The sequence below is a fragment of the Typopeltis vanoorti genome, chromosome 3 (assembly GCF_054136105.1).
Source record: "Typopeltis vanoorti isolate ZY-2024b chromosome 3, IOZ_Tvanoo_1.0, whole genome shotgun sequence".
NCBI lineage: Eukaryota > Metazoa > Arthropoda > Arachnida > Uropygi > Thelyphonidae > Typopeltis > Typopeltis vanoorti.
In genome coordinates, this window is record NC_143551.1 from 165,538,430 (window position 1) to 165,562,646 (window position 24,217).

A 24,217-nucleotide genomic window follows, 5' to 3' on the forward strand; every position below is an offset into this window, starting at 1 on the left:
TTCGACCTATATTGAGGTCTCATCAGTGGGAGTCAAACTCAGAGGTGGTGATACTAAGGTGGAAGTAATGCAGAAGTCATATCACCACATACCAGTTGCCAAAAGGCATCAATACCTTATTAAAATTCTCTAATAATTCTCTAATAGAGATAGCTGATGGAAGTTTTTTTCACTTGGCTATGCTACCAATTATATATTTGGTTTAATCCTTTATCCAAGTGTAAGTAAACAAAGTTTGCACCTGAAGTATTTTTAGGACTGGGGCAACTCGTGGTAAAGGTGGAGTAAGTTCTGATCACTTGCCTTAGCATCTCCCTCAACTATCTCTAATCCAGAGAATTTTAATAATAAAGTGTTGACATCTTTTGGCAATTGGTATATGGTGATATGACTTCTGCATTATTTCCACCTTAGTATCACCACCTCTAGGTCTGGCTCCCACTGATGAGACCTCAATAAAGATCGAAACTGGTCTGGGTAGTGGCCCTTCCCTTAATGCATAGCATTATACATGTCTGCAAGGAGATGTGCTTTGCATTATGGGAGATACTAAGCCAGGCGATCAGAACTTACTCCACCTTTACCACGAGTTGCTCCAGGCCTGAAAATACTTCAGGCGCAAACTTTGTTTGCTTACACTTGGATAAAAGATTAAACCAAATATATAATTGGTAGCATAGCCAAGTGAAAAAACTTCCATCAACTAGCACAAAGGGAATGTAGCTTTAATTCATAATGTCTGGTCAATTTAATAAATTAATCAATATCTATCAGGCTACACAGCCATTTTAGTTTATTTAATAACGACTATATATATATAAATATAATGTCACTTGGCCCATAACAGATATATTTATTCTATACCCTATAATAAGAGGGAAAAAAATTATTTTAGCCAATGATACCTCCCCGCCCCCAAAAAAAATCATTATAGGTGTAACTAGGAGATTTGTGAAATTTCAAAATTTAAATTTTCTTCATGTTTTTATGCCATTTCATTATTGTCCACAAAGGACAATAATGAAATGGCATTATTGTCCACAAAGGACAATACTGCCATTTCATTATTGTCCTTTGTGGAAATCATCTACTTTTTATATGCTAAGTACTTTTAATATTACTGTGTGAATCCTAAATATGTATACAGTTACTTATAATCAAAAAGAGAATGATAGAGAATGAGTTTTTTTAATTTTTATTTTGGTGTAAAGTACGGAAAAACATGTGCCCAATTCCTTTTCTTCTTTCTCCATGAATAATATGATTCCATAAAATTTAAAGAGTAAGCTAAAAACCATAAAACTTCTATTTTGGAAATGGTAGTCATGTAACTTGTGAATTGTCCAAAAATGCCTTACAAAAAATGAATAAATAAAAGTTAAATGAAGATTAAAAGTCAGATCAATTAACCGAGATCATGACTGGAATGGTGCCATTCTCTGTTTCAGGGAGGCTACGGTATTACTATACATCATTTGATGTTGCTCCACTGTGACTGTTGCCATGCCCTGTTTTAGGAAAACTAGCATTATACATTTTGTATAAAGATACACTATCAATCAACAGTTGTTGTGATGAAACTACTGCCATCCCTTGTCTCGGCAAATTCATGGATTACACAAGACTGGGGAAGCCAATCTATGATGACTGTGTGTGCATGCACATGGCAGTAGTATGCACTTGTGAAGGGAGAGGAGTGGCAGAGGACATCCCATGATTTAATGAATAATTCAATTACCTTTTTTTTAATCAAAACAAATGCATCTATATTCAAGATAATTTTAAATTTTCAATTCATCTGTAGAAAGCAGAAATACAGTAAAGTATGTTCTTTTGATTAGCTCAATGTGGAAAAGGATAGCTTGTACAGCTGCTGTACTCTTAGCCCAATGTTACAATTGGATCATCTTCTTCCCCAAGATGTTATTTTCTTACACGTCCAGCAAAATTTGAAACAATACAAATTTGTCAATTAGTCCTCTTCCCCTTCACTTTTTGTGTTTATAGCAATGAAAATTGGGCAGCAATCATTTGATTAGCTGCTACAGGAACAATGTTATGACAGCTTCAAATGTTCAAATATGGAAGTATAAAAGTATTAATTGGGCTATACTGCATAATTCAGAAGGTCTTGACAGCAAGTTGAATTCCAAATGACTGGAGTAGAGTTCTCATCACTCTCATCTATAATGAGAAATTTTTCAGGTGAGTGTTCCAGATAAGATTTATGAAAGCATACTTGAAAAGAGGCTAAGAAAAATTGTGGAAGAGAAATATGGAAAAGAACAAGTCTTTAGGACACAAAGAGGTTGTCAGGATCAGATTTTCACTTTAAGACAAATAATTCAGAAATCATAGGCCTATAACAAAAATCTGTTTTTAAGTTTTGGACAAGTCATATGACAATGTGTCAAGAAAAAAGCTGTTCAAATTACTACAGTAATATGGTGCAAATAGCATTATATCAAGCAAACAAAATCTATATCTGAGTTGTAAGTCAGTAGTTAGAATTGATGGAGGTACAGAAAGATGGGTTTGATGATAAAACAGATGTGAGACAGGGTGCAGATATCTCCACCATTTTTCTTCATATATACAGATCACCTTTTGATAGAAAATGACATTAAAAACTTGAAATCAACTTAGAGATAAATAATCAGAGGTCAGCATGATTATTCAAATGAGGGATATAAAAATAGGCAGGAATGTTGAAAACACCAGATGCATCTGAATGAAGAATATACTGAACAAGTAAACATTTTAAGCTATTTAGGCACAATTTTAGTAAAGATGTGTTATTTTATTTCATGGTATTGATTCGCAAACCTGAATAATAAGAAAAGAATTTGAATAAAGGATATAAAAATGGGCAGGAACGTTGCTAATATTTTGCTGGTATTATATCCAGCATCTTCAGAACACAAAACAGCAACAATTTGGTATAACAGTGGGACTAGTTTAAAAAAAATGTAATGGACAACACAAGGAACTAAAGTTCTAATTGGGGACATCTATTGGATAAAGAGAAAGAAAACAAGTACTAATTTGATCTTAAAGTGACTGTCACCCAGATTTTTGGTAAATTGATGCAGCCATATTTATTGCAGTTTGGAGAATGTTTTAACACTGCTACTGATTCCAAAAACAATCTCACTGACTTATAATGATTTCTGTATAGCATTTTTGTTTTCTTCCATTTGATCCTGTGTGAAGGGGTATCCAAGGCATGGTCTGCTAGTCCTGACCTGCCATAACAATAGAGCTAAATGTATTTGTTATGTTCTCCAAGGTGGATATCAACAGTTCTTCCTGTCTGTCCATAGTCAGCCAGATTACAAGTACAGGGGCACTTTATATACTCCTGGATGTGATAAAGGTGCGAGCTTGTCTGAAGTAAATGGCTGAGAGCTGCCAATTTGACATATGGTTTAAATGTGGGGCTTAGCTGATATTTATTAAGCATTCTAGATATTTTTATTTGATGTGACTTGAATGTATTGGATGGTAACAGTTTTTCTGTAGTCTTGTGTAATAGGCATTGGAGGAGATTCTGGGGAGTATTTGGTATTTTTTCTATCCTGTGGGAATTATAGCATTAGCTAAGAAAGTGTAATGCAAGTAAGTGAGTGAATTCAGTGGTAAGAGCATTGTCATTGGAACAGATAGTTCTAGCTCTGTGAGCTGGTGTTTTTAGGATACCAAACTGATGAGCTGGATGATGGTGTAAATGTTTGTGCAAATATCTACCTGTATGTGTGAGTTTTCTATAAACAGAAAAAAAGATAATGAACCATCAGAAAGGCATGGATGTAGGAAGAGCAGACAGTCATTAGTTTCCTGTTCTACTGTGAAGTGGATTTTAGAGTGATGGCTATTTAAATACATTAAAAATGTATCTAATGTGCCTGGACCATGCAGCCAAACAGCAAACCATTATTTTCCACAGAACCTCAAACTGGTATTCTCAACAACTCAATAATACATATCCCCACACGATTGCTTTTGCAAAAAGAGCAGTACACATGTATAACATTCCATCTCAGATAATGCTAAACCTAGAATCCCCTCTTTATGATCTGTTCCAACTCAAAAATTTCTCTGACACATTCTGCTGCTTTTATTTGCTGTCTTTATAGTCATCTAAATTTGCCTAACGATTCTGACCTCTCAGATTTATTTATCTCTGAAGCCTGATTTTCTATAGTCTGCTGTTAGTAATAATAATCTAGCTAGTAATAATCTAGCACAAACTGTCCACTATATCATCCTTACTATTCTCCAAGCATACTGAACAATTTTAACCATCTCTCCTTACAAATATAGTGATGACATCAGCTCTTCTCTTAGTGACTTAGACACATAACCTTGCCCACTTTTTTTTGTACAGAATATTTTTCATACAGCCATTCTTAGTCTCATGTCCTCTGACACTACACTAGGATCAAATGAGAAAACTGCTATGATTTCTACTCTTCTTTTCCATGATTTGATCTGATAACAGTTTCTACTCTCCCAATCCAAATCCACCTATTCCCAATCCACCTATTTTGGCCAAATAACCAAAATAATCTGAGAAAGAATGAAAGTACTTCATTCCTTATTTCTTCCCTTCCACTCTACTGGCACTTTTTTAAACTTTCATTCTCCAACATGGGCACTTTTAAAGCAGCTAAAGATAAACATTTGGCATATCTCAAATGGCTTAAGTCAAAAACTGTCAATAAATCCAAATGTAGAAATTTTGACTCCTACTCAAATGGCAGTCTGGATCAAATGAATTCTTGTCATTTGCCAAGGCTAACTGGATACAATTTGTATGCTTCCACCTCTCTTAAATCCACTATTAATATAGCTCAAAAATCAAGCTCTTAGAAATGGCCAAGACAAATACTATACCTAAAACAGCTCTCCACATTTCACCTTTGATGATGTGGAGAGCTATTTAATTAATACTTTGGATAAGTATGTATCCTGCTCCAGATAGTATCTCCTTAAACATCTGTGTCAAAATATGTGCTCTAGAATTAACATCCATCATCTATTGTCTGTATAATTTATCATATTAATCTGGTATCCATTTGATGACATGTAAGCAAGCTTATATTACCCAGCCAATTCCAACAAATGGGTGATAAAAGTCAGCCATCAAATCAAAATCCCACTGTCCTCATCTCAGTCCTCACAAAAGCAATATGCAAGGTCACTGATAGCTGACTTCTTTGCCATCAGGAGGGTGTCTACTAATTAATTAGTGATTGCCAACATAGATTCTGCCACTCCTGTTCCATTGCTGATTTCCTAATCAACCCTACTCACAACCACTGGACAAAAGCCATGGAAATGTTCAAAATGTCAAGAGTGATCACAAGATAAACTCTTGTGGTCACCCTTATCATTTCAAAGGCATATGATCAAGTCCCTGGCACAGAAGCCTGCTTACAAGTTATCATCTTACATGCTGTCTTCTGCCCTTTACAATTGAATGCTGGGTTTTCTCTCTGGTTATTCACTATGTGGATGGTTATGTAACTCTCTTCAGATTTTTTCCACTGATTGTGGAGCATTTAGTGTTCTAGGGTTCTGTGTACATTCACCTATGCTCTTCCTCCTTGACACCTGATCAAGTCTAGATTAGAAGCCTGCTTACCAAGCAACCATCTTACATGTTGTATTCTGCCCTTTGTAACTGAATTGCAAGTTTCTTCTCTGGTCCTTCATTAAGCAAATGATTAATTACCTCTCTTCAGATTTTTCAACCAATGCTGGGGTTGAAATTTTCCAGGGTTCTGTACATTCATCCATGCAATTTCTCCTAGACATTAATGATATTTTCTTACTAATCAGAAATCATATTCATAATTTTGTTGAAGAAAGTATACTTCATTTGTTTTCTACATTTAAAAAAACTTGTAAGTGCTCAAATGATCCTAAGCTAAAAGTAGTTCATAACTAATACCTTAAACAGTGACATCCATATTGCTCTCATTAGGTGAGTGCAACTTAGTGAACCTTAATGCTATTTGAAACACAGCCCTATCTTTTTTTTTCTTCTCTCATAAGAAAGATCCTATTGCACTTTCCTTACCTTTGATAATATGTAGATCTCCAGTTAAGATCTTGTTTCTCTGCTTGGACTAAATTTTCCTCTCCTCTAATTCTTCTGTGAACAAACAGATCATATCCATAATGTGTTTAAGTAGCATCTTCAACTTCAACACACTACTTTTGACCAACACAACTCTTAATGCTATATAAATATCAATATGGCCCAACCTTAGAACAATGTTCTGAGAGCAGACAAATTCAAAGGATTCAAAAGCCTCTTGAAAATGCTTAATGCTATTGAGGAGATGGCAGTCTACTTAACAGATACTGCGCTCTCAGAGACTCTGTCCAATCATTAAAAAATTTTTCATTCAAATTTTCATTAAAACATTAAAACAAAAACATTTTCTGCTAAAACATTAGCAGCTGCTGGTTATTCGTTCGCATACAGTTCAGCTTCAAACTTACTGAACCAACTTTGATATATAAATAATAAAATATTAATATACAATGTTCAGGTTGTTTTAATCCATAGTCAAGAAAAGCAACAACTCCACATTTCGTGTGTTCAATAATCTGAAACATAAATCTGATCAACGTAGTTCCAATTTTTTAGGCATGTCAAATAATCACAATCACTTTGTACCTAACTATTACCCTTTGTTTGGTTTTGTTTTTTTTTGTTTTGTTTTGTTTGTTTGGTATTTATATATGTTTGGGGGAAAAAAAGATAACTGCATATTTCAATGTTAATTTTCTGCCTGTGATATTAAATATCATGATAAACATTTAAACACAAGTAATATTATTAAAATGATAAGGGATAAAAACTTGTTTTTATTTTGTTTTTAAAGTAAAATCAAATCAACAGAATAAAACTAATTAATATGCTATATCAATTGAAAGCTCCACCCCAAACCACAAAAGGAGAGAAGAAAAGAAGAAAGAAGAAAGCTATATTAAAATTAAAATTAATAATGCAACAACCGAAAAAATTAAAACCAATAGAGGTCTCATTCAAGGAAGTGGATTATCATAAAATAAAGACCTTTTATTATTAAAAGACCAGAAGATAAATGATAAAATATACAAAGAGCCAACAAGTTTCACTAGCCACTGTCTAGCATTTTCAAGGCTAAACTGGTGTGAAAACAAATGCATTAACTTGGGTCAAAGCTGTATAACTGACAGGAGACCTCCACATAGCCTTTAAAGGAATGCGGAGAACCAACCAGGGCTTCTGACCTAATGTCCAATCCTCACCTTCTCGTGGTGCACCCTGTTGGGTATCTACTTTGATACTGAACGAACGAGGATGGGCTGGCAATTTGGGATTTAGCCGACCAATTTGTATTCTTATTGGTTAAACCAAAATAAAAAATGATGGTACAACATGACAAAATTTCATGCCGGCTGGGGCGTAGCCCGGTTAAACAAGGCCCCCGTTGTTTTTGCCAGGGAACCAGGGCAAACAGCGAAAAGTCAGCTACTGGAAAAAATCTGAAAACAAACCCCAACTCAGCATCACCAGAGTTAAAGATCAGTACTATCAACGTAAGAAGCCTGAATAGCAAAGAAATGGAACTAGCTGAGGAATTAGATAAGTACCAGATTGACATAATAGGGGTGACTGAAACAAAAAAGGCCAAACTGGTGAGATCTTTCTGAGCAATAAATACAAAATGTTATATTCAGGCAATGACAATCAAGGAAAAGAAGGAGTAGCCATAGTATTCAACACAAAATACGAGGCTAATCTTCTTGAATGGCAGTCCGTCTCAAGTAGAGTAATGTGGGCAAATATGAGAATGGGGAACTCGACAATGAGACTTATTTGTGCCTATGGTCACACAGAAGGTTCTACTAAGGTAGAAGTGGAGGAATTTTTTGATGCTTTAGAAAAAGCAACTGACACAATGAAAAAGGAAAAGTTGGTCCTTGTTGGGGATCTAAATAGCAGAGTAGGAAATGATTGTGAGACATACTAAAATATTTTGGGAAAATTTGGTGAAAAGAACAAAGCTAATAATAATGACAAATATCTGTTGGATTTCTGCTCAGGACATGGACTGGTTATTATTAACACCATGTTCCAACATAAAAATGTGCACAAATTCACATGGAGAGAAGAGGCTAGGAATAAGAAAAGTCTCATTGACTATGTTATTGTTGATAGTGATGTTTTCTCCCTGGTGCAGGACACCAGAGTGTACAGAGGATTTGAAATTGGAAGTGATCACTATTTAGTCTTGAGCAGGATAAAATTGAATTTCATATTGAAAAGAATAACATGTAAGAAAGTTTTAAAGCAAATAAAAGTTGAGCAGCTCTCAGATGTGAACTGCAGACAAAAATACAGAAAGGTTATTGAAAAGAAAATGAAAGAGTTTGAGAACAGGAATCAAACCTTGATTGATTCTGCCAGAGAGGCATGTGGTGAGGTTGTCTGCAAGGATAAAAAAATTAGAACTCCCTGGCGGACACAGGAAGTTAAAGAGGCAGTGAAGGAAAAGAAGAAAGCATATCAAAAGTTCTTGTCAAATAAGTCAGCTTTTACTCTTACAGAATACAGAGACAAATATAAGAAAGCTAAACAGTGTGTAAAACTAGCTAAACAAAAGTCATGGGAGGATTTTGGCAAGAATATAGAAAATAAATATCAAGAAGGTGGCAAAATATTCTGGAGGTTGTTAAAGAAGCTTAGGAATGGAGGAAAGAGTGCTGTAAAAGGAATTAGAGATGATAAAGGTGACATGAAAACAGGAGAAAAAGATATCCTTGAAGTATGGAGTAATTACTTTGAAAAACTGCTAAATGAAACAAGCAGTGATGACAGCACAGTGATAAAAAACACTGACCAGGCATGCAGTCAGGAATACATATCCATACTTGAAGTAGAAAAAGCCATCAAAGGATTGAAATGTGGAAAGGCAGCAGGAGTAAATGATATTCGACCAGAAATGCTGAAGTATGGTGGTATAAAAGTCTTACAGTGGCTGCACTGCATAGCTCAGAAAGCCTGGACAGAGGGACGAATTCCTGATGATTGGAGTAGAGCTCTCATAGTACCCATATATAAAAAGGGAAATAAAACTGAATGTGAGAATTACAGAGGTATTTCCCTACTGAGTGTTCCTGGCAAGATCTATGCAAGTATACTTGAAAAACGGTTGAGAAGAATTGTGGAAGAAAAGCTTGGTGAAGAACAAGCTGGATTCAGGCCAAATAGAGGCTGTCAGGATCAGATCTTCACTTTACGATAAATAGTTGAGAAAGCATGGGAATATAACAAAGATCTGTATTTATGATTTGTCGATCTGGAAAAGGCATATGACAAGGTGCCAAGAGAGAAGCTATTCCATATGCTACAGTTATATGGTGTCAAAGGGCATTATATCAAGCAATATTTAGTCTGTATTTGAGTTTGTAAGTCGGCAGTTAGAATTGAAGGAAGTACAGGAAGATGGTTTAATGTTAAATATGGGGTGAGACAAGGATGTACATTATCCCCTCTGTTATTCATTATCTATATGGATCACATTATGAAGGAAAGTGGTATTAAACCTGATACCAAAATTGGAGATGTTAATGTCAGCTCTTTGCTTTATGCAGATGATGTTATACTTCTAAATAAATCCGCTACAAGTCTGCAAGATTCTATGACTAAATTGAATAGCTGTTGTAATAGATATGGTATGAAAGTCAGCAATAAAAAGACAAAGACAATGAAAATAGGCAGAATCATTGAAAATGTCAACTGTGTTGATAATGGAGAACCTGTGGAACAAGTAAAGCATTTCAGCTATTTAGGCATGGTTTTTAATAAAGATGGTAAATTAAATATAGAAATAGACAACAGAATCAGCAAAGCTGCTATGGTGGGAAGTCAAATGAATAAATTCATATGGAATAAGAGAGAAATTAGTCGGAACATTAAATTAGCTGTATACAAGACAGTGTTCAAATCAGTTTTAACTTATGGATCTGAGAGCTGGGTCAGAAGTAAAACACTTGACCAAAGACTAGAGACCGCAGATATGAGCGTCCTGAGAAAGATTATAGGCGTGAACAGATGGCATCAATGGCAATATCATATTAAAAATGAGGATATTAGGAAAGAACTTGACATTGTCAGCATCCAGGAATGGGTTAGCAGAGCTAATCTAAGGTGGTATGGTCATTTAAATAGAATGGGAGAGGAAAGATTAGCAAAACAAGTGTTCTCTGCCAGGTTTGCAGGAAAACGACCCAGAGGAAGACCAAGATATAGGTGGATTGATACGGTACAAAGTGCCTTAGACGATAGAAATATAAGATCTGATAATGTTGGAGTCTTGACAAGTAACAGACTGATTTGGAGGAAAATTGTAGATAGGAAGTTAGTAATGATGTAATTTTTTCATGTAGTACTGTCATATCCTGTACACCCCTTGAGGGTACATGGCAGGAATTTGATGATGATGATGATGATGCATTTGTTTTCACACCAGTTCAGCCTTGAAAATGCTAGACAGTGGCTAGTGAAACTTGTTGGCTCTTTGTATATTTTATCATTTATCTTCTGGTCTTTTAATAATAAAAGTTCTTTATTTTAATACATCAGACCAAATATGTACAATTGAAGTGGATTATCATCAATACTCTTCAATATATATATATATATATATATATATACATATACATGTATATGGAAAAAATTTCAAGAGAGTGGGGGAAAAACAAAATCATACGAATTGAAATAGGAAATAAAGAATTAACCAGCCTTTTGTATGCTGACGATCAAGTTATTTTTGCTGAAAATGAAGACTAATTACAGAAAAATCTACATGCATTGAACAAAACAATAGAACAGTATGACATGAAAATCTCAATAAACAATACAAAATCAATAGCATTTCAAGGTAAAGAAATTAAAAGATGGAAATTAGTCATCCACATACATAAGCCCCAATGGAAAAACTGACATTGCATATAAAAAGCACAATTCCTAGCAGTCATTGGAACTTTGAATAGACACTTCAGTAAACAGTTGTCCAAAACAGCCCAAATAAAACTATATAAAATAATAGCAAACCAATTCTGAAACATGGCAGTGAAACTTGGAACTTGGGGAGAATGAGATAAAAAACAAGTGGAAGCTGCAGAAATAAAGTTCCTAAGACCGCTCGCAGGCTATAAAAGAATAGCCAAGATGAGAAATGAAAAAATAAAAACAATTATCCATAATTAACATAACAGAAGACATCACAAACTATAGAAAGAATTGGAAAAACCACACAGAAAGAATGAGGACAGATGGCCAAATATTGCTTGGAAATATTTGGCCATCATCCTGCAATGAGTCTTCGGACTCCATGGAGGGACACTGATCAAGAGGAAGACCCAGGAGGAGATGGGCAGAGGACATTTTAAACTCTTGAAAATGTTACAGGCAAACAACTGCCTAATACGGGAAGCCAAGAAGAAGAAGTTTTTAAAGTAACTGTAGATAAATACCTGTGTAGCTCAGTGGAAGTGGTATTTGCACTCCATGGAGCTTGATCACATGAAGGATGACGGGTTCAAATCTAGTCACCGACTAGAGGAACATTTGCTAAGCCTTTGCAAATGTGTAGCTAAGTGGAAGTGATGTTTACACTCCTCAGCGCTAACTCACCCAAAGACAGACGAGTTCAAATCTAGTCACCGACTAGAGGAACATTTGCTAAGCCTTTGCAAATGTGTAGCTAAGTGGAAGTGATGTTTACACTCCTCAGCGCTAACTCACCCAAAGACAGACTTAAGTTCAAATCCAGTTCACCGACTAAAGGAACTTTTTCTTTCCCTGGGTTTCTTGGGGATGAGGAAGCAGTGGAGAGGATTCAGAGGCAAATGTTTCAACACTTGGCAAGAGGGACCAGAAAAAGGTGTCATCCCTAGAAGTTGAATAAAGGTGTGGTTAGTAGGGATATGAGAACTAGATTTTTTGCTTGGAGAGTGGTGAATGAGTGGAGTGGGTTGCCAGAGTCAGTTGTGAGTGCTCTGTCTGTTAATGGGTTCAAAGGGGAGGTATGGTAGATTGTGTGGATAGAATGGGTCTCCTGCAATGAGTCTTCAGACTCCATGGAGATGCCCGTATAATAATAATAATAATAATATATAAAAGAAGTTAGCATGGTCATAGCTGAGTAACACAAACATTTCAACTGTACAGATGTTTTTTTTTTTAAGAAATAAAAGTTGTGCAAGGGGAAAAATGCTCCTTATGTATTATATTCTCATATGCATATTAATGAAAACTCATAATTTCAACATTACTGAGACATAACTCAGTGGTTATGTCTCAGTATCTGCTCTCCAACCAATGTGCTGCAGGTTTAAATCCCACCGTGGGCATGGATGTTTGTGATTGTCTTTAGATGGAAATGAATTTCACTGCACAGCTTGAGACTGCCTTCCCACTTATTGGAGGCCTCAAGTGGCTTGAAAAAGTTCCATATTTGGTTTCTACAACAGGATTTCTGACTATGGGACAAAAAAAATACATATATATATATATATATATTATAGATTCGTATTACAGATCGTCATATATATATATATATATATGATGATGATGATAACAAAGTAAATCTTATCAGAAAATTTGAAACATTAAAAAGAGTACAAAATAATAGGAACTTCTCAAAACCCCACATCAACTTTGACAAAGTCGTAATTAACAAATCTTCTCACATACTTTGACGAAGAAAAAAGCATCCTTAGTAGAGGTCTAAATTTTATTCCTTCTCCAAAAATTATCCCAAAAGAATCACTCCTCTACCAAAATAGAAAAAGCTACTTCATTCCTCCCTTCACAAGATGCAAAACTTCTGTGTAATGAATCCATCTTTATTATCAATAATGCAAAACCACCCGCAGATAACATTACTTCGACAGAACGCAAAGCAATTAAGAGTTTAAAAAATAACAGAAATATAATTATTCTTCCTGCAGACAAAGGCAATGCAACAGTTATCCTCAACTCTGAAGATTACCAAAATAAGATGCTTGAATTACTAAAAAGTGATACCTACTCAATACTTGAGAGAGATCCAACTCGAGAACTTCAAAATCGTACCAATAACTTATTAAAAACTACCACTGAACTGTCTTGAAACGTTCGCCTGTCTCTACGCTCTCTCCATCCTCTTGTTCCGTGCATATATGGAGTTCCAAAAATCCATAAGGAAAACATCCCACTATGTCCCATCGTGGAAGGTATTGATTCTCCGATGTACAAACTTTCTAAACATCTTGCAAAATACCGCAAATGTTTTTCAGAGAAGTCCTCATCCTTTATCAATAACACAGCAGATTTTGTTTCATACATTAAGGATGTGACAGTTAATGAAGATGAAATCATGGCTAGCATCAACATAATTTCCTTGTTCACTAATATCCCAATAGAAGAAGTCATAACATTACTCAAAGACAAGTTATCCAAAAAAATGTTGGCCTTACTTACCCATTGCATCAAGTCCGGTTACTTTAGATTCCAAGATACTATATACAAGCAAAATCATGGTCTGGCGATGGGTAATCCTTTATCACCTGTTCTTGCAAATATTTACTTGGAGGATACAATTTAGTATCTTGGAATCTAAAGTAACCAAACTTGATGCAATGGGTAAGTAAGGCCAACATTTTTATTACAGAAGCCAAGGCTATCTCTTCTTATGCTTTAACACCTAAAGTTTGGAAACGTTATGTGAATGACATTTTCCTCATTTGGAGCCATGGATGATTCCCTAATGGATTTCCTGGAACATCTCAATAGTTGACATCAAGTATAAAGTTCACAGCAGAGTTTGAAAGTGATAGTTCCCTGCCTTTTCCAGATGTAAAACTGACCCGCTCTTCTGGTAAACTTAAAATTTCGATGTATAGAAAGCTTACACATACCAACAGATATCTTCATAGTCAGTCCCATCACTTTCCTCCCCAAAAACTTGGAATAATTTCTACCTTGGACATAGAGCTCGCTCTCTTCTTCATGACCCAAATGAACTTCAAAAAGAAATCAACTATCTCAAAACTACTTTCGTACTTAATGGATATTCTCAAAGAATTATTGAAAAATTCCTTCTTAATCCTCCTAGTCATCACACAGAAGAAATAAATACATTTAAAGGCAATATATCTATTCCTTACATAAGTTCAGTTTCACAAAAATTAGCCAAGGTTCTAAGAAAATACAATATCAGACCTTTGTTCACTCCACTTCCAAAAATCCACTCCTTAATAAGCCACCCAAAACCTTGTCATCATCTTAAATATCCTAGTGTGTACAAAATATGGTGTGATTGTGATATTCCTTATTTTGGCCAGACAGACAAATCTATTGAATTACGTATGGAGGAACACATGAGGGACATTGCTTACAAGAGGCAGCGAGACTGTGCCTTATCAAGCCATATCCTTTTCTCAGCTGATCCTAATGATGAAAACCCAAGTCATACAGTCCGCTGGGACAGATCTACTAACATCTTTCATTGCCAGGATGAATTGGAGAAATTCGTAGAATCTAGGGAAATCATCCTCAACCCTGAACATCTAATAATAACTTGAGCTACAACCTCCCAAATAGTCCTTAAGTTATAATCATGTACTGGCGTTCACGTGATGCTGCAAGAACACACTCTCCCAACAATGCAACAAACGAAAGAACAGCTTTAAATACAACTACAACATTTTCATGCTAATTATGTATAGAGACTCTCTATGTTGTTAATAGTTTTTTTAACCTTCAGTGTTTAGTGTTTTTTTCTTTTATAATGTCACCTGATGAAGGCTGTTATAAGCCAAAACTAGTCGTGTTTTACTATTAAAACCTCCTTTTTTTACCTTTCTCGGTTTAAGTCATTCAACTCTATTTTACAATATGTATTTTAACCAAGTCAATGAATCGTTGTACGCATGCACGCACGCACGCACACGCACACACACACACACACACACACACACACACACATATAGATATATATATATTATTATTATTATTATTACATGACACCTCCAGGGAGTCCTTTTCACTCATCAAGTTTTTTTACCTAACTCTCGGTTTAAATCATTCAACTGTATTTTACAATATGTATTTCAACCAAGTCAATGAATTGTCATACACACACACACACATATATATATATATAGATATATCATCATCATCATCATCAAATTCATGCCATGTACCCTCAAGAGGTGTACAGGATATAACAGTACTACATGAAAAAATTACATCATTACTAACTTCCTATCTACAATTTTCCTCCAAATCAGTCTGTTACTTGTCAAGACTCCAACATTATCAGATCTTATATTTCTATCGTCTAAGGCACTTTGTACCGTATCAATCCACCTATATCTTGGTCTTCCTCTGGGTCATTTTCCTGCCAACCTGGCAGAGAACACTTGTTTTGCTAATCTTTCCTCTCCCATTCTACTTAAGTGACCATACCACCTTAGATTAGCTCTGCTAATGCATTCCTGGATGCTGACAATGTCACGTTCTTTCCTAATATCCTCATTTTAAATATGATATTGCCATTGATGCCATCTGTTCACGCCTCTAATCTTTCTCAGAACTCTCATATCTGCGGTCTCTAGTCTTTGGTCAAGTGTTTTACTTCTGACCCAGCTCTCAGATCCATAAGTTAAAACTGGTTTGAACACTGTCTTGTATACAGTTAATTTAGTGTTCCGACTAATTTCTCTCTTATTCCATATGAATTTATTCAATTGACTTCCCACCATAACAGCTTTGCTGATTCTGTTGTCTATTTCTATATTTAATTTACCATCTTCACTAAAAATCATTCCTAAGTAGCTGAAAGGTTTTACTTGTTCCACAGTTTCTCCATTCACAACACAGTTGACATTTTCAATGATTCTGCCTATTTTCATTGTCTTTGTCTTTTTATTGCTGACCTTCATACCATATCTATTACAACAGCTATTCAATTTAGTCATAGAATCTTCCAGACTTGTAGCGGATTTATTTAGAAGTATAACATCATCCGCATAAAGCAAAGAGCTGACATTAACATCTCCAATTTTGATATCAGGTTTAATTCCACTTTCCTTCATAATGTGATCCATATAGATAATGAATAACAGAGGGGATAATGTACATCCTTGTCTCACACCAGATTTAACATTAAACCATCTTCCTGTACTTCCTTCAATTGTAACTGCTGACTTACGACTCAAATAAAGACTAAGTATTGCTCGATATGATGACCCATTGACACCATATAACTGCAGCGTATTGAACAGCTTCTCTCTTGGCACCTTGTCATATGCCTTTTCCAAATCGACAAAACTTAAATACAGATCTTTGTTATATTCCCATGCTTTCTCGACTATTTGTCGTAAGTGAAGATCTGATCCTGACAGCCTCTATTTGGCCTGAATCCAGCTGTTCTTCACCAAGCTTTTCTTCCACAATTCTTCTCAACCATTTCTCAAGTATACTTGCATAGATCTTGCCAGGAACACTCAGTAGGGAAATACCTTTGTAATTCTCACATTCAGTTTTATTTCCCTTTTTATATATGGGTACTATGAGAGCTCTACTCCAATCACTGGGAATTTGTCCCTCTGTCTAGGCTTTCTGAACTATGCAGTGCAGCCACTGTAAGACTTTTATACCACCATACTTCAGCATTTCTGGTCGAATATCATCTACTCCTGCTGCCTTTCCACATTTCAAGCCTTTGATGGCTTTTTCTACTTCAAGTAAGGATATGTATTCCTGACTGCATGCCTGTCAGTGTTTTTTTATCACTGTGTTGTCATCACTGCTGTTTCATTTAGCAGTTTTTCAAAGTAATTACTCCATACTTCAAGGATATCTTTTTCTCCTGTTTTCATGTCACCTTTATCATCTCTAACTTCTTTTACAGCACTCTTTCCTCCATTCCTAAGCTTCTTCAACAACCTCCAGAATATTTTGTCACATTCTTGATATTTATTTTCTATATTCTTGCCAAAGTCCTCCCATGACTTTTGTTTAGCTAGTTTTATACACTGTTTAGCTTTCTTACATTTGTCTCTGTATTCTGTAAGAGTAAAAGCTGACTTATTTGCCAGGAACTTTTGATATGCTTTCTTCTTTTCCTTCGCTGCCTCTTTAACTTCCTGTGTCCACCAGGTTGTTCTGATTTTTTTTATCCTTGCACACAACCTTACCACATGCCTCTCTGGCAGAATCAATCAATGTTTTCTTCAGAGTTTGCCACTAAATCTCCAAGGTTTGATTCCTGTTCTCAAACTCTTTCATTTTCTTTTCAATAATCTTTCTGTATTTTAGTCTACAGTTTACATCTGAGATCTGCTCAACTTTTATTCGCTTTAAAACTTTCTTACATGTTATTCTTTTCAATATGAAATTCAATTTTATCCTGCTCAAGACTAATAGTGATCACTTCATAGAGAATCATGGAACAAATTTGTTTCTAATTAAGAACATGATTTATATAAAATAAGACCCAATGTATATAAGATTTTGAAACACTTAAATGCAGATACCAAAGAAAACATAAAATTAAACACTGAATTGAAATTAAAAGAATTTCTAAATTACTACACAGAACTGTGGACAAACAAATATTTTAAAAAAGACAACTGGCAAACAATTAACGAAAATGAAAAGGAAATAACTAAAGAAGAATTAGAAATCAGCCTGAAAGAAACAAGAAACAGAAAATCACCTGGAGAAGATAAGCTAGGTTCAGAACTATATAAATATGCAGGAACAAGATTCAAAGAAAGACTCTTATTATTTTTAAACAAAATTTACTCGACTGGTATCCCCCCAATAGAATGAAAAAAAGCAATTGTGATTCCTATCTTTAAAAAAGGTAATAGAGATGACCCTAAAAACTATAGAGGTATCAGTACACTAAATTCCTGTTACAAAATATACAGCAGAATCCTGAATAGCAAACTAATGAAATATTCCAAAAACTTTATTTTAGAAGTACAGAATGGATTTAGAAAAGGACGATCATGTATAGACCCAGCCTTTTGCCTAAAATTAATAATAGAGAAAAGAAGAGAATACAATTTAGAAACACATATTGCATTTATTGACTTTGAAAAAGCATTTGACAAAGTTAAAAGAAACATATTATTTAACATATTAAAAGAAAGACAAATACCAAATAATATCCTAAAAGCTATCACAAGTATATATGAAAATAATCAAATACAAATAAGATTAAATCACGAGCTATCATATACAGAGAGATAAACCAAGGGGTCCAACAGGGATGTCCCATCTCAGCAACTCTTTTTAATATCTACTTAAATGAAATAATAATAAAATGGAATAAAAATTTACATCGAGGAATTAAACTTTCTCCTACAGTACACATAAACACTCTCCTCTTTGCCGACGACCAAATAATAATTACAAATTCTGAAGATAACTTACAGAAAGCTATTTTAGATCTAAATGAGATATCCAAAGATTATGGTATGATAATATCAGCAGAAAAATCAAAAACTATGGCCTTTAAAGGACAAGATCCAGCAAGAACTAAAATAGTAATAGATAACAAGATCTTAGAACAGGTGAATTCATTTAACTACCTAGGATGTATGATCACTTATGAAAACGAAAAAGATATAAACATAAAAACTGCAAAATATTTAAAAATAACAGGTGTAATTAACTCTATATTTAAACCAAACCAGACTAAAAGTATACAATACATTAGCCCTACCAGTCTTAATGTATGGAAGCAAAATCTGGACAATAAAACAAAGAGACAAACAAAGATTAAAAACAGCAGAAATGAAGTTTATGAGAAAAACTGCAAAGTATACCTTATTTGATCACAAAAGAAACAAAGAAATTATGAAAGAATTAAACCAAGAACCAGTAATAGAAAAAAATTTAAAAATATAAACATAATTGGATGGAACGTTCAAAGAATGAAAACAGAAAGATTATCAAAATAAGCCTTAAAGTACAAGCCATTAGGAAAAAGAAAACCAGGACGTCCTCTTAAACGATACAACGATGACTTCTAAGGCAGGAATAGGCCATGCTGGGCCTAAATCATTGATATGCATGATGATGATGATGAGGTACAGAAGACAGTTTTGTGTAAAAAAAGATATAAGAACAAGGTGAACAATATCTCCACTGATATTCATCTACCATATCAGTGGTTCTTAAACTTTTTTTGTCTGGCAACACCCTGCTCAATTTTACACTAGGTTAATGACTCAATAACATAATTATAATATGTTATTGAGTCATTTACCTAAATTACCATCAACATATTTGAACTGATAGTTATTTAAAAATTGATGACTTTGATACAAATTAATTTTTACTCAAAAAGGATATAAACTTACTGTATTTAATAAGCCAATCATTAATAGTGATTAAACTTATTAAATGGCTACCCTGAGTCTGATGAGTTCCTACAAATTTTTCAATATCAGGTTCAATGTTTGACAAACAAAGTCTCATGTCTCTCCTCTTTCACTTATTTGCAATCTATTTCGCTGCTTAGCTAACAATTGCAACATGACGGTGAATCCTTCATATACTCCACCAAGTATATGAAGGAAAAGCAATGAGCAGTAATTTTATTTCTTGCCAAAGCTGAGGATACTTTCATTGCACGTCTGGCCAGAATCATTCATACCCATGATGCAATCAAGCATTCTTCACACAAATTTGGATGAACAGAAGTGGCATCAGAAAGAAATGGATTTATGATGCCATTGCGAATTTTAAGCTCATGAAGTCATATATTAACCCATCTTTACCTTGTTTTATGGTTTTTACAACTTTTTAGAGTAGTTTCCAACTTGTCTATTAATATAGGATCCAAGAGTGTCTCATTATCAAAGTTTATTGTTTCAAAATCTTTATTATGAGTGCAAAGCTTTTTATAATAATTTAGCCAGGTATTCTGATCAATGGGTGAAAGACGTGTGTTTTCTCTTATATCTCTATTTAAATTATTTAATATTTGAAAACTTTAGGACTGTGGGCATGTAATATCTGTTTCAAGTTCAGAGACAAAGTTGTCCCATCATTCTGTTTTTTTTTCTTTCAGCTTGTTTAGTGATCGCTCTTTTTCTCTTGTATTCTATATAGTCATCTTGAGATTGTGTTGCTAAGTATTTTTTAAAAGCATTCCTTTTGTCTTCAATAATTTGGGTAATCTGATCATCCCATTTTCTAATTCCTTTCTTCTCTGCCATTTCCTCTTTTTTCTCAGTGATTCATTGGCCGCATCTGTTATAATTGATTTGATGTTATTCCATTCTTCCTCAATAGTTTTGCCTATGTTTATATTTTCTGTTTTTTTTTTCATTAATTCTTTTTTTATAGAGCCATTTAATATTAGGGTCATTTAAAAGGCCAATCTTAAAAAAGGTTTCCTTATCATTATTTGACAAATAAAAGTTAGAATGAAAACTATAACCAAGACAACATTATATTAGTGTGGTTTCAAATAGCATCCATATCTAATAAGTTCTAGTCTCAGAAATTTACACTGTTCTACTAGAAGTCAACATTTTTATTAAAAAAAATATACCTCATCAAAAATTTTTAACTGCTTGTTAACTTCATTTGTTTATATTTTGCCAATGGGAAAATATTACTGGTGCTACAACAAAATAGCATGCCAGACAGAATGTCCTTTATTATGATCTAGAATGTGCAATTCATTCTAAGGTATCTTACTAGTGTTCTTTTTATTTTCTTTGAAAAGCAATTTATACCAAGAATATGAAAGAAGAGTAGATGAGTATGTAGGGGTAAGAGGGAGAAATAAAAAAATAAATAATAAATAAAAAAGCAAAAAACATTATACTCACTGAGCAAATGAGCGATTTCCTAGCACAGAATGTGGAACCAAAATTCTTCCATGAACTGCCTTGCGTGGTACTATTCCTACAAGAATAATTTAAATTAAACTAAATAAATAATTTATATTACATGATACATATTAATTTTATCTAATTAAAATAATAATAATAATAAAGTAAGTTGAATGTCAAATACCATATGTTCCAGATTGTAAGATGCACCAAGATTTTAGAAGGCAACTTAAAAATATATATATAAATATTTTATTCATATATGAAGTTCAAATTCACAAGTACTCAAAAAAAAGATAGTGTAATAAAAGTTTCTACTAGTATTCATAGAATTTTCTAAAATCTCTATCACCATACCATTCATCATTACTGTTTCTGTAATGATGAATGGTACGATGAATGTATAAAATTTTCAATTTATACTGGTAGACTTGTATGAATAAAAGTGCTTAACCCATACCTCTTTATAAATCTTTAACACCAAGAAACTATTCCAGCAAAATCAGATGCCATACAGAACTTCTCATTTCAAAAATGATCACTTTTACAGACACAAATATTCCATTATTTCTGTGGTGTATTTATCCAGTTCTTCACCTTTGGTTCAAGATCAGAGGTGAGTATATGAAACAGTGTTTATTCTTTTGTAACATTTGCAATTCTTCTTCTTGTTTTCTTCATTCATATATTACTTTCTCAGCTAGAGAAAATGATATATAAATGGAGACCACAATATTTCAGTTGCCTCCATACTCTTTTTTGCATACTTTATCACATTTAATCTGAAACTCTGGAAATAAAGCGTGGACAATAAGAAAGGCAAGAAAAGAATCACTGCAGTAGAAATTAAACATATGAGAAGAGCAGCAGATTATACAAGACTAGATAAAAAAGTAAAACGAAGACACACTGAAACAACTAAACATCACTAATGGAAATAACAGAAAAATACAGAACTAAATATAAGGAATCTAGAATGAATGAGATATGAAATTACAAACCAAAGATGATGAAGAAACAGAGGAAAACTATGAAATACTGGGCAAAGACAAAAATAAGCCAAGTGACCTTCTCACTGAACAACTGATGTAAGCAAAAGGGAAGCTTTGATTTTTGTCCCTCCAATGATGAAGCGGTGGTTATTACAGCAATGTAATAACCACTGCTAACCTTCCAGAGAATGCGGAAACATCAGTTGTTTGAAGATTATGCACTTCTAGACCATAAGATGAAGGAAATTTTTATGTGGTATATTTCTGAGGGGTGGAAAGCCTAGAATTCAAATTCAATCAAGGAATGAAAGAAATTTTCTAGAGTTTCACAGGGAAAAAAAAAATTAAAAAGGAAGATGGGATAGTACTGAACAACATTTTTAAGAGTTGCTAGGTTTAGACAAACCTTGGAAAGTATGCAATGTAGGGTTTTTACAGCATGTATATGTAGTATATCAGCAATACACATAGTAGGAATTTAGTGCACATCATAAAAGGTCAATTCCCTCTTTTAAATAGCAATTTAAGAGAAATCTTATTCAAATAATAACCAGTGCTGTGGATGGGTGAAACATCAGTAAAGCAAAAGAGAGCAACACTTTGGGGAGGTGTACTTTTTTAGGATATACATATGAGCGGAGTTAGTTCTAAAAGAGGGTAGAAGAAATGAATGAGGAAAAGGCAAATTTTGTTCTCTGAATCTGGAACTAAAGCATAAAGAGGTAGTTTTTTATTTATGCTTATGAAAACTGGTAAGTGAAAAGTACAATCACATTTTCCAGAAAACAAATGATGAAAATCTTAACATATAAAAGTTCATTACATAAAAAGCACAATATGTTTTCTAAGTCTTTCCTTTTTTTTTAAATTATAAAGCAAAAGTAACTTGTTATAATTAAGCCAGGAACAATTATTGTCCTGCTGCACCAAGTATGACAAAGCTGCATGTTCACACAACACTTCACAACATAAAAGTAGCTGTATCCCAGGTTTAAGTAGAAAGCAGTTGTGTCTTGTGTGAGAAAACTTGATCCACTAGAGGAGGCCCATTTCACACTGCATCATCATCTTCTAACATGAGGAGGAGTTCTGCTGATACTATGACGAAGACTATGAGAGTAACTATGAGAATAACGTCTTCGTGGTGAGACGGGACCGTGATCTTCTGTTTCCTCCATAACCACCGCCACCATCATACTAACTACAGGTCAAGGTCCAGGCTGGAAAGCCAATTCAAGGCCTCATCTGTCACCTTGTGGATGTCCTGTAGGCCACCACCATGAAATTGGCACCTTGGGCAGTCGTACACAATATGAGTAATCGTCTGAGCCACGGGAGAACAATCACAATAAGGATGATCTGACAGCCCCATTTACGTAGAAGATAGCCACATCTGCCCTGACTAGTTCTGATCCTGTTTATGGATGACCAAATCTTCCTAGGAAGATCAAAACCAGGCTGCGGAGCACAGGGATCTACTACCAGGAAGCCGTTTGTTGGGAGATTGTTGGACCAGTATTTTCTCCATATGTCAGATATTGATGGCAGTGCAGCTAAAGAGAGTTCATCCATGGACCAGAGAGGCTTTCTAGATTTGAGGCGAAGACTAGATGTGTTTATCAGTCTGGTGTAGGAGTAGGAGTGGGTTGCTCATTGCTTTATTAAATTCCTTAATCGAGGCTTGTCTTCTCCGTATGTGTGGTGGAGCAATGTTAGATAGAACAGGCAGCCAGGAGAGAGGGGTGCTTCTCACTGTCCTACTAATTGTGCACATGGTAGAGTTCAGCTGGGTGTCTATAATGTTAGTGTGTGTACTTCTTTCCCAGACAGGGGAACAATATTCTGCTGCAGAGAATGTGAGGGCTAGTGCAGACTACCTTAGGACTTCTGCACCACAACCCCAGGTTGTTCCAGCAAGCCTTGAAATGATGTTATTTCTGGTTTTAATTTTATTGGAGAGGTTGACGATGTGCCTTTTATAGGTTAGGCTTCTGTCCAGGCTCACTCCAAGGTATTTTGGGTGAGGCTCATGCTCTACCATTTTTCCACAGAAGGAAAGGTTGAGTTGTCAATTCACCTCTGAATTGTACAGGTGAAATACTGAGGACACTGTTTTCGTTGGATTTGGCTTCAAGTACCACTGTTTGAAGTACTCTTCCAGGGTGTTCAGGTCTGTATTCAAGGTTGATTCTAGGTTGGTAAAGGAGGCGGATTGATGTAAGATCGCTAGGTCATCGGCGTACATATACTTGCTTGATCTGGTATGAGGTAGATCACACACATAGATGTTAAAAAGTATAGAGGATAAC

At 34.6% G+C, this 24,217-nt stretch overlaps 1 protein-coding gene across 3 annotated transcripts in view; it reads right to left on the reverse strand.

The window, feature by feature from the left end:
- Positions 1-24,217, reverse strand: part of LOC150108726 (MPN domain-containing protein-like) — a 318,202-nt gene that overhangs the window by 153,609 nt on the left and 140,376 nt on the right. For all 3 annotated transcript variants that reach the window (XM_090390953.1, XM_090390954.1, XM_090390955.1), the window contains one exon: positions 20,914-20,989. In XM_090390953.1, the coding sequence (XP_090247079.1) occupies positions 20,914-20,989 (76 nt within the window). The remainder of the gene's footprint in view (positions 1-20,913; positions 20,990-24,217) is intronic.